This window comes from Python bivittatus, unplaced genomic scaffold (assembly GCF_059951505.1).
Source record: "Python bivittatus isolate LINGU-HERP-01145 unplaced genomic scaffold, Pbiv_v1 ctg000960_np1212, whole genome shotgun sequence".
In the NCBI taxonomy this organism is placed as follows: domain Eukaryota; kingdom Metazoa; phylum Chordata; class Lepidosauria; order Squamata; family Pythonidae; genus Python; species Python bivittatus.
This window is the reverse complement of record NW_028277124.1, coordinates 18157631-18169146: the sequence shown is the minus strand read 5'-3', so window position 1 is coordinate 18169146 and position 11516 is coordinate 18157631. Positions and strand designations below refer to the sequence as shown.

Genomic DNA, 11516 nt, shown 5'->3' with positions numbered 1-11516 from the left:
AGCTAGACTTTTCTGTATCTTTGTTACCATCTAGTGGCCATCCAAATCTTTGCACCCTGGATCCGATAGCCTGAGTTATTACCACATTGTGGTTGGAAAAGGAGAGGAATAGAAGTGACTAGAAATGTGTAGGTGTAGAAAGTTGGATTTGCTCGATACAAATAAGGAAAGGCAAATCTGTGCAATACCCTCACTGTTCTCTCTGAGTCTACAATTCAAAGGGACAAACACTAGTAAGATCTTGCTTACTACATTAGACAGTGTTCCATGAGGAGATATATATTTATTTATTCTGAGCAGATTTCTCTAGGTCTAAAGCCTTGGCAGATGGCAGAACCTGGCTAGCCTAGACTTGACTTAGAAGTAAGGTAGATTCAGCCTTGGTGAGTACTTGGATAGAACATCATCAGGGAATTGCAGGGCTGGGGAGAAAATAACTTCGAACAAAACACTTCTAAAGTGTTTCCAGGACAAGTGTATGGTTATATCCATGTAATCAGAAGAGTCAGGCTCAACTTGCGGACAACTTCAGTAGCTTCCACTAGGTTTAAAAGCCAGCTAAATTTATTTAGTTGGTAGGTGAACAGCTCCAGTATGAGCATGCAGTGTGGAATAAAATGAAACAGCAGCTACAACTCACTGAGATCTCACATCTTTTAACTTTTTGTTAATATTTGTGCAAGAACGTCCTAGAGAGTTCACATATAATAAAAGAAAGTTGGTGTTGTGATGTTGACATAGGAAAAAAAGGCTCTAGGCAAAAGTCTCCAAAATCATAATCTGACCTGTTCCACCTCCCAGCCTCTCTTACCTACAGTACTTCTCCTGTATTCTCTTGCTCTTCTAGAAACCAGACACGTGAGTGGCCATTTTAACATGTTATATTTTAATTTGCAGAGACAAAAATGACAAGCAATTTATTTACAGAAAACTGTACAAAAGCAAATAAAATTATGCAAAATCTTTCATAAATAGAGGTGGACTAGCATTGAATACATTTTTGCCATGTTTTTTTTTTCTTAGCATAGTTGCGTGCATAGTGACTCATAATAAACAATAAGTTTGTTCTCTGCTTCACTATCAACATCCAAGTAGCAGAACAATAGTCAATGATTAATAATACAAACAGATCGTAACCACACTGAATGTAAGTGCTTCAAAAATCAGGAAAAGAAGGGCCTGAAAGGGTACCCCAGGTAGCTGAGAAAGGGTGCTTTCTTCTCTCTACTAGGCTCTTCAAGAAACTGTCCAACATTAACGTTGTTTCTTTCAGCACTTAAGGGAACACTGGATCTTTATCACTGATGGAACATGAGGAATTCTGTTCCATTCTTCAGCTCTTCAAATGCTGTTCAAGTCTTGTTAGTGATGGCTGTTCTTAACACACTTTCATTTTTTTCACCCCATTTCCATTTTCCCACATCTTTGCTTTCCAATGTGACAACTTCCTAGGGTAGTCTTTCAGCCAACACCTTCAATCTCTCCATTTGAGTTCTTTCCTCACATAAAAATAGCATCTACCTTGTTTTCTGTAACTCAGACAGTAGGCCAGCCGGAAATGAAGCTGACCAAATATTAGCCTAGCTGGAGGTCGGAATGAGCATAAGAGTTTATATCGAAGTTAATATGACTGTTTTCTAATTCATATAAAGTTACATAAGTGGTATGTCAATCTATAAATGTGCAAAGTGTAAAATGCAAGCACAGTTCATTTGAGTTCCTTGTGAAATTGAAATAAAACAGGTATATGGGATTAAAACAAAATGGCTGCTAAAAGCTTTATATATTAAAAAAAAAAAGCAACGAGAGAACAAACAAAAATTCATCAATTTCTCTGCCAAAAAAGACTCATAATTTCTTGTTACTGAGATCAATACTGTAGCTTTTTAACTTAACAAATATCCTGTTCCCAGACCATAGTCTTCCTCTTCTTCCTTCTTCTTCTTTTTTAATGAATTATATTTAAGACTGGTCCATTATCTGAGTTTGGTAGAAATTTTTTTTTTAAATATATCATTTTACACTTTTCAGAAAATAAACATGGTTAAATATACAGGTTCAAAAAGGTGGGAACAGCCCAGTATTTTTAGTGTCCAACCCAAGCACTGTTTTACCATGATAACAGTATAAAAGGCACAGTTGCATATTTTGCATTCGCTCTAAAACTTTCCATTTCCACTTTTATTTATTTGTTTATTTAATATAAAAGCACTCTATAGAAGGAGTGTTTCCCAATTCAACTAATTTCAAATGAAAAACACACACAAAAAATATATTTGTGGATCATGCTGGGTAGTAAGAAGCTGTTGATTAGGTTTTGATGATTAAGTTTTACTAGGGTTACTGAACATACGTACAAGCACACTTATTTTTCTTTCTTTTTTCTTTTTCCTTTTTTGACATCCTTTGGGCTTGTCTTAGCACTATGACTACATTAGATAAATTGTGAAGTCATACATTTGTCTTTAGGTAGCACACAAAACAGGGAATAGTTGCCAATCCATTTAATTTTGAAAGTCTTGTTTAACCTGTATTGGCTTTCTAGAAAAGAGGTTAAAAAGAACAATGGTTTGGGTTGTTATTATTTAGTGTCTCTAAGAGTATGCTCAGTGTATCATAATTCTACATAAAGAAATTATTCAATTGATCTTTTGTGTAGCTGTTTTCTGTTGAAACCTGCAAAAAATATGCATATTTCATGTAAATATATTGACAAGCATTTTACCTTTAACATATACTTAAGAGTTACACAAATACAGTAAAGAATTTAGTCAGTCCTCTAATAAAGTCAAAATTTGAATCTCTGATTTTTTTTTAAATGATGCATTAGAATGATCAATCGCTCCTCAACTTTCCTTTGACATTTTTCCATTTCTAAAATGTGCCATGTTTAGCTGCGACACGCCGACTAATAACCAATCAAACTATTAAATGCAAAGAAGATGTACACTAAACAAAGAGTACTTTGCTACTGAGAGTTTAAAAGACAAAAGTCATGAGGAATTTGTACCAGCTGATTGGCCCATATGTCAGACTGTCTAATAATATATTCTATGTCACTTTTAAAGCAAGAAACTATTCAAGCTACCTTCTCACTAAATCTATTAGAACCATCTAATCATGCTTTAATGTCAAGTTAAACAACCCAAGCGGGTGGTGTCTCCGCATCCTTCCCAAGCTGTTCCCACTGCATTGACCGATTGTCAGTTTTATTTGAATGTCCATTCTTTATTACTATTTTATCATCAATACAGAACTAGCTCAGTTTTCCATACTCTGCAACCACTTATTGCACAAAATATATCTGGTCCATTTTCCTATCCATTTTAAATAGTGCAAACTATATGAATTGTCACAGCCCAGAGCTCTGCACCATCATGATCTGGCTTGGATGCTTTATACTTAGTCACAAGCAAAGCTATTTTGCACAGAGCATGTTGGGAGTGACACCTGTCAAGACTATTGGTCACCTGGAGTCTCAACATTGGTTGTGTATTGCACAAGACTCAGCTTAAATGCACTTGTGTTTTAAGAAAACCTGCATAATACCTTTGCCTACAGCAAATGATTAACCTGGAACACTGTGAGAACCCAAGATTTAGCAACCACTCTCAACTAAGATGCTGCCATATTTGACTTGAAGCATATTCTTCTCACTGTCTTCATTTCATTCTTCTTTCAGCTATCCCCTCAACATGTTTTGAAGCTTGTCAGATGGATTTGAAAGGAAAACATATTCTGAAGCCAGAGGGTCATGTTAAGATAGTTGGTGAATGTAATCACGTTTTTATTCAGCAAGCTCATGTCATCAGTTCCTTTGGGCATTAAACTAAAATCCATGTTGACAACAATCATCATGCTTAGTGTCAGTGTGTTCCTGGATCAGATTTTACATGACAAGACCAATGATCAATTTCCTTGATCCATAGTGCATTCTTTGGTCTTTAAATTACTAGGATCATCCAAGCTAAAAGTTGGTCTTGTAAAAATGACACCAGTTTCAGCAGTTTATTGGTATTGGTCTGCCATGTCCCATCATTCATTCATTCATTCATTCATTCATTCATTCATTCATTCATTCATTCATTCATTCATTCTTGTGTATGTGTATGTTTCTGTATATGTGTGTGTGTATTTATCTATGTATTCCATCATCATTTTATATTTAAGTTAAAAATGTTAGAAAATGTGAGGAGAAGGAAGAGGAGGGAAAAGGAAGGAAGGCATGATAAAAAGGATGAAACTAGGGAGAGGCAGACGTGACATTTTTCTATGGACAAAACTAAACCTGCAGGTCATGGTTTTAGGGAATGTGTGATATTTTGGATTATCATCTCAGGCTGAATTTTTTCCCCCCTCTTTCTTGTTTCCAGCCACAGGACTGTATTAAAGCTGTGATCCTTAAAAAGTGCTTGCTGCTGCGGCTGCGGCTGCGGCTGCGGCTGCGGCTTCTTCTTCTTCTTCTTCTTCTTCTTCTTCTTCTTCTTCTTCTTCTTCTTCTTCTTCTTCTTCTTCTTCTTCTTCTTCTTCTTCAAGTTATTTTATACATTTCTTTTGTATGGTTTCTGAAGGTTTATCTCTGATGGAAACCAGCAATACTCAGATGGTATCTGGGGAATACCTGTGTATATATCTGCGTGCATATCTAAGAACTTTCCCACTGACCTGTGATTGCAAACAAGCGGATGAACATCCAAGGAAAATCAGAGGGGCTCAAACAGTGCTTCAGCAGTGTGTGTGTGTGTCTCTGTGTGTGTCTCTGTGTGTGTGCGTGTGTGTGCGTGCGTGCGTGTGCTGGGGAGGGTAACCAGAGTTTCTATCTCATCTTTACTTACTTTTCAATTTCAGATTTGTTACCTAGCAAGGAATTTATAACTGTCACTTTAGGAAAATAAAAAACAAGTGAGCACGGTGTTAGACATGCAGGAACAACAATGGTTTCTACATTGTACAGTATAGTCAGGCAGACAGGATATGTAAATGCCTGGCGGGGAGGCAGAAGTGGCAAGCCAGGCCTTTGTCTCTTTGGTAGCCCCTTGGTTTTGACAGACTCGTTTCTTTCTTTGCAATTTCCAATTGTTTTGACTGATAGGCTTTTGGCCTTCTGCTCTGGGAAAGGACTTCATGGTTACTTCCTTATCACCTAAAGATAAACTTCCCTTCTAGTTAAAGTATTGATAGGAGATGGCTTGTATTCCCCTGTCTGTGTGAGGGGAATATCCTCTGGGTTGGTTTCTTCACTTTTGCTGAAGCTAGCTGCACTGAAGGTCTCATAAGATGAGGTCAACTTTTTGTTAAGGAGGTTTCTGTTGCGATCGCCCATCAGGGAGGCCTCTCCATTCGCCAGCTTCTCCTGGCTGCCCCGTTCATCAACAGGCATGAAAGTGGAGAGTTTGGGCTGGCTCTTCTGCTTCCTTTCGGGTGAAGTGCGGACGGGCATCCAACAGGAGTCAGAGTGGCCATACTCATCACATTCTCGAGTGCACTTTCCCGTCAGAGCTACATCTGGCAGAGGTCTTGAATCTGCAAACAAAGAGCAACAAGGGATTTGAGATTTCAGTCCTCGTTCCCTGGGGAAATTTGGAGGGAAGCATGTTCAGACACTGCTTTTGCACCAGAAAGAAGATCTAGGAAAGCCTCCCCCGTGCCAGTGCTATCCTAAAGTAATTTGGTTGTCTTCATAATGCCTTGCACCTTTCACAACTTCAGGGACTTAAAAACGTATATGGGGCAAGATCTAAGGGAGGTTCTTTTAAAACATCTGGCTCATGTCTGTCAAACTCATCTGCTTCTTTTAAAAACAAAACAAAAGGCTCATGTTTTGGAATGATCAAGGAGGAATGATCAAGTTCGCTTCAAATTTTAATGGGTGGGTACCTAAAAAAATCACCTGACTGCACTGCAGCAAATTAGAATGTGGGTTTGCCAAGACTGGATTCTGGATATAAATGAGAAGTAACGAAGTATGATACAGAGAGGGCTAAGCATGAAGCTCACCAAATGGGAGTGGGATAAACCACATTCATGACTTCTTCTTTGACTCAAAGTTCAAGGCTAGACTTTATGTCCTTGAACGATCTTCCTTCCTTCCTTCCTTCCTTCCTTCCTTCCTTCCTTCCTTCCTTCCTTCCTTCCTTCCTTCCTTCCTTCCTTTCCTTCCTTCCTTCCTTCCTTCCTTCCTTCCTTCCTTCCTTCCTTCCTTCCTTCCTTCCTTCCTTCCTTCCTTCCTTCCTTCCTTCCTTCCTTCCTGACGTCTATGGGTCATACCTTCAGATAAAATTCAACAAAACCTAAATCCTAAATTAACCAGACAAAGATCACAATGAAAAACCTTCACTTGATTAATTTTGTGTTACATTATTTTTTTCTTGCAAAAATTGATATTCCATTGTAAACTTTTTTTTTTTTTTTTTTAAATATCTACTCCTCCCTTAGGCTTAGTTTACATTGGGGGCTCACTCCTGAGCAACAAATTCATCATTCACTCTTAGCTGAAGTTAGGACGTATCCACTATTCAGAAGAAGCTAACCCAAAATATAAACTTAGTTGAAGAAAAGGTTGGGAGGCCAAATGATATCTCCAGGTCAGGTTGGTTGTCTGGGTATGCAATCAATTTGGCCCAGCCTTAATCAAGGAAAACATTCATTTAATTGTCTCTAAAGTTAGGGATGCAAATGTCTCAACAAGACTGGCAAGACAATAAATTAAAATGGACAATGATAAGAAATGATTAGCAGCACATAAACAACAGCTTTAAGAAATAACATTGCATTTTCAAAACAAAATCAAATCTAAAACACTATGTGTTTATGTAAGTATCTAACTGCAGGAAGGTTAGTGATTGGAAAGTGTTTAGTGAATGTTATGGTGCTCTGTGATTTCAACAGCCTCCCCACCCCTTTGCCCTGCTTTCTTCCCTCTCTCTCTGTCTCTGTCTCTGTCTCTCTCTGAATTCAGTGTAGGCAGAATTGTTGTCATCTAAACTTGCCTAAAGGTTTAAATGTATTTTATTAGTATTATAAATAGAATAAAGTATAATTAACTAATAATCAAACTCTGATTGATTATATGCTGGTCTATGACCATAATAAAGATTTGATTTGATTGATTAAAATTGTATCTACGCTTCACTAATAAATCTTAAAACAAAATTTTTAAAAATCCTTAAAAAAAATCCTTATTGGACTTTCATAGGCACGTTTATCTTACATTGTACAGCTACTCCCTTTTTAGACTACTTTTTGTGGCTTGTATGGTATAAAAACAATTCTAGTAAAGCATTTATATTTCTATTTATTTACCTACAACTATATATAGACTTTACTATATTAAAAATATTTAGGATTAATATTTTTTTTACATTAAGGAAGGAAATTAATTGCTATTAATTTAGAAATGGCTGCCCATCTTGTTATTTTCAATTTCAAATGCATTTTAACTCAACTTCTTAAAAAATAATTAATTATATTTCTTTGGTTAGGTTGGCAATTAAAGAGATAAGATTGTATACTGCAAATCATCAGTGCATTCTTTTTGCAGAGCAAATGTGACTGGGAAAGAGTTCATGCCAGTTTCCATTCTTCATCTTGGAAAAAGCTAAGCAGGGTCAGTTATGACCTGAATAGAAAATATCAGAATGTAGGCTAGACTGGGAAGCTAAAAATGTCCCTTTCTAATCAATCAATTAATCAATCAGAAATCAGTTCCCTCTTCTGCCAAAAAAAAAAAAACTATATGGACATGTAGTCACCAGGAGTCAAGCCTAACTCAAGGGTATCCAGCATTTACACTGCCATGGGACTGCAGGTGGGAAGACTGATAACTCAGACATGCCTAATGATAGGAAACAAACTGCTAAACAAGTATTACCATTTGCAATAGTAGAATCCAGAGCAATATAAAATAATTCTTTCATGGTCTCTGCCTGTAGCAGATTTCAATTTTCCTCTCCCAACAAATCCATCATGGGACCAGTGATACCAGAAACTAAATCTAATTAGTATTTGACTTTCCTTTAAAAATGAAACAAATCCAACACTGAAAATGTGCAAGATGGGCACAGTTCTTGGCTTTTGAAAAATTTTTGCAACGAAAAAGGTCTGGCATGCTTATGGAAGAGATTATTATTTCTGGAAGTGCTACAGAATAGGGGGAGTCTCCTTGGAGAGTTCTGTACCACTCTGAGCATGGAGGACTATTTTGCTCTGAAAAATGAATAAACCAAGACTTCATGACACTTCATACGCTTTTGAAGGTAAGCATAATCCTCCTCTAAACAAACCAGCACATTTGTATGTCATTCTTTAAATTATCAAATCCAAAGGAAAAAGTTACTGGAGCAGAAATCTGCCCTGGGCAGCCCACCGTAAAACCAATGAATGAATCTGCAGTCCGTAAAAAGGTTATGGGACTGAAGACAACTACATGAGTTACATACATAGTCATCAATCCAGCAGTGTATGAAAACACATTCGATTTGAAAGATTATGTTTCAAAAAGAATGATTGCCGTGGTAATCAAGGAACTGATTTCCCAAAGCAGATTTCTGAACCAATCTAAGAGAAAAGCTTAACTTGGGACAATATAGGTTTATGCTCAAGTAAAGTCCCATTACAACAAAATAAACAACAATACAGCAAGAGTTGTAATGGCCCCTTTTTCAGCCCCCTTATAGTATAGACTGGGAGTTGGCAACATAGGACCCAACCTGGATCATGCAGTCCAAAAATCAGACCCCACTCATAAAATGGCCTTCTTAGCAAGAAGAACTATATAGAGCAAGTGGCAAATTTGGCAAGTGAACTTGTTGGCACAAGGAGAGGCTTCATCCTACTGCCTTTCATCTTCAGCATAATGTCCTGCTATTGTAAAATGCTTGGGGAAAATCCATCACCGCATCTCAATTAGTTCTCTGCTTGATTTAAGCCTTTTTTCTATTTCTGGCATGGAGGAGGTAAAGGTAGTGATCAGTGAGAACCAGCTTCCCCGTTCTGTGCTCTCCTGGTTTTTCTGCTGTTCAAAATGCATTTTAGCAGGCCCTATCGAAAGAAAGAAAGAAAGAAAGAAAGAAAGAAAGAAAGAAAGAAAGAAAGAAAGAAAGAAAGAAAGAAAGAGAAAATAAATATGTCTGGGCAGAATGGGAAAAGGAAGAAACAACATGGAGCCAGTCCTGAACTTCAACCTCTTTTCAAGTCAGCTGAACAATGAAAACTCAAGAAACTTCTATTATTCAAGGAAGCTATAATAATAGTTTTGAAACACTTGAATGGGATCTTCAAACAAAACTAGAAAAACAGCAGTTGCTAGAGCTCTCAACTTCTCTCAGATGATTGAATGAAGTTGTCTCTCCCACCCCCACCCCCAACCTCCTTTCTGCTTCCTCAGACCCCTCTTTAATTCACCTATCATTTTTACACAACATAAGAAAATGCAGAGACGAGACGTGGAGAGGCTGTTCCCACAGGATGGCTCGACTGAATTTATGGCTAAACAATGTCTTCTTCCAGTTCAAATAGTCATCTGGGTGTTTGAGTAATTGGCTTCCTTGAGTAAGAACTTGGACTCACTAAAAAGTGACTTTGAGTGAGTTTGGGGGGAAAAAAAAATTGGGGGGGGAAGAAAGTTAGCTGATTCCAGGTCAGCATAACTGTTAAGGTTGACAGTGTGCTCAAGCTGAACATTCATCTTCCGCTGCAAAGACAAACAGCTCCATCTCTGTTCTCTACAAAATCCCTTCAGCCAGATAAAAAATTACCTCACCAAAACACACTCCCTTCTTGCAAATAAAGGAGAGGTTGTGCTTCATCTATCACTGAACAGTCTAAATTCTAGTTGTGGGATCTCTAAACAAACAAACAAACAAACAAAGTAAGCAATTGTAACTTCCTTGGGGCAGCTCCTCCACTGTCAGTATGAGCAGGGAGATCTGTGCACATCTGAGTAGCTATCAAGTTTACCTGGAAGCAAACAAATCCTACTGATCTTCAAGCAGCCTGCTATTCCTCATACGCCGCTTAAAATAAAGCAGCATCTTGCTAATTTCCAAATTTTCCCTATCCAAGCCTTTTTGTGACAGAAAGACAATTACACTGCTTAGCTATGCCTTTTTTGAACAGCAGAGCCATTTAAACAATGTGTTTGTTGCCTTGAAAAGCAAGACTCTGGGAGTCAACCTGATTTGCAGAATGAGTCCAAGATGATGCAGTCAAAGAGTTAGCACTTTGGACACTCTGCACAAGGGGGAGCAGGAAGATATACTACAAAGGCTCAACAGGCTTAAGCAAACCTTAATGGTAACTACTGCTACTGCAAACCACTCACTGAGTTTGTGTCTCCTGACACTACCTATTTCCACCTTCCTGTGGTAATTGAAGAGCAAGCTGGAGTCCATCAGGTCTTGGCTCTTGATTTATGAACTTCCTGCCCTTCACACCAATGTTGAAAAGGGTCCTGCAAATTTTGACATTGCACTCTATGGTAGTCTACTCCCTTGTTCAGCTGAGGCCCTTCTTACCTTGGCCAACCCCCAATCTGGATAGCCCTCTAGAACCCCCTATAGCCACAACATTGAAGGCTACTGGTTCTCCTACAATCCCAGGGCATATTAAACTTTCTGATATTTGAGGCCTCCTTCCTGTATGACATTGATACCTTTGATGTTTTCCTCCTCCAAGAAACCTGGCTATGGATGATCTGCAGTATCTATACTGTTTTCTTTATCCTTAGAGGATTACACATTGCAAAAAGGTGAATGATCTTCAGGATGGCTGTCTATAACAATTTAGTTTGGTTTAATTTCATTCAACGTTCCTCTGATTTCATTAGAGCTGTGTGCCAGTGTGGTTCTAGCCCGTCTTCTCAAATATAATATTATGCTTATTAACACCTACTTTTCTCCTCCTGGTAGACACAATGATATTAAAAATCTCTGGGATCTTTAGACAACTATATCACTAATTTAGTAAATGCATATCTTGATGTTGACTTGAATGCAAATATTGGAGGTAATACACCTCTTTATAAACCCTTAAATGGTGTCTTGCTCCAAAGAGGAAGGTTATTATTACCAGCTCTAACAGTCTAAGGACAAGCACCGTCATATGCCCAAATTCCAAAGGCCCAGTTGGCAGACACTCTGGACCTTGTCCCTCTGAATGACATTGCCAGAGAAAAATCCAATAGGAAACTCAGTTTTGGGGGCTGTAATGGGACAATGCGATAGATAGTGTCCTGGTTGTACATATCTGTGTTCACTTAATAACTCATTTTAATCTTGAGAGAGATCATTTCTCTTTAATTTGCCTGTCTGATCCTAAGGGAAGTACCGAAATCCTAAACAAAGCCCCAAAGGATTTGTTCAGAATAAATGGTCCTCCAGACCTGCTAGGTCTCCTGAATTTGGATTCTCTCCTTCAACTTCATTCTCGAATCTGCCTAGCAGACTCCCCTGAGCAGTTGTTAACATATTATCAGTCCATTACCCTTACTCTTCAGACCCCTCTATCAATATTACCAA

The 11516-nt window shown here is 38.0% G+C and overlaps 1 protein-coding gene across 4 annotated transcripts in view; it reads right to left on the bottom strand.

Annotated features, from left to right (window-relative positions):
- Positions 1 to 1509: 1509 nt before the first annotated feature.
- Positions 1510 to 11516, bottom strand: part of PCDH7 (protocadherin 7) — a 417613-nt gene continuing 407606 nt past the window's right edge. For 2 of the 4 annotated variants that reach the window (XM_088131403.1, XM_088131402.1), the window contains exon 3: positions 1510 to 5523. In XM_088131403.1, coding sequence (XP_087987529.1) covers positions 5144 to 5523 — 380 coding nt within the window. In that variant the 3' untranslated portion in view covers positions 1510 to 5143. The remainder of the gene's footprint in view (positions 5524 to 11516) is intronic. The other 2 variants (XM_088131407.1, XM_088131404.1) reach the window with 2 other exon arrangements.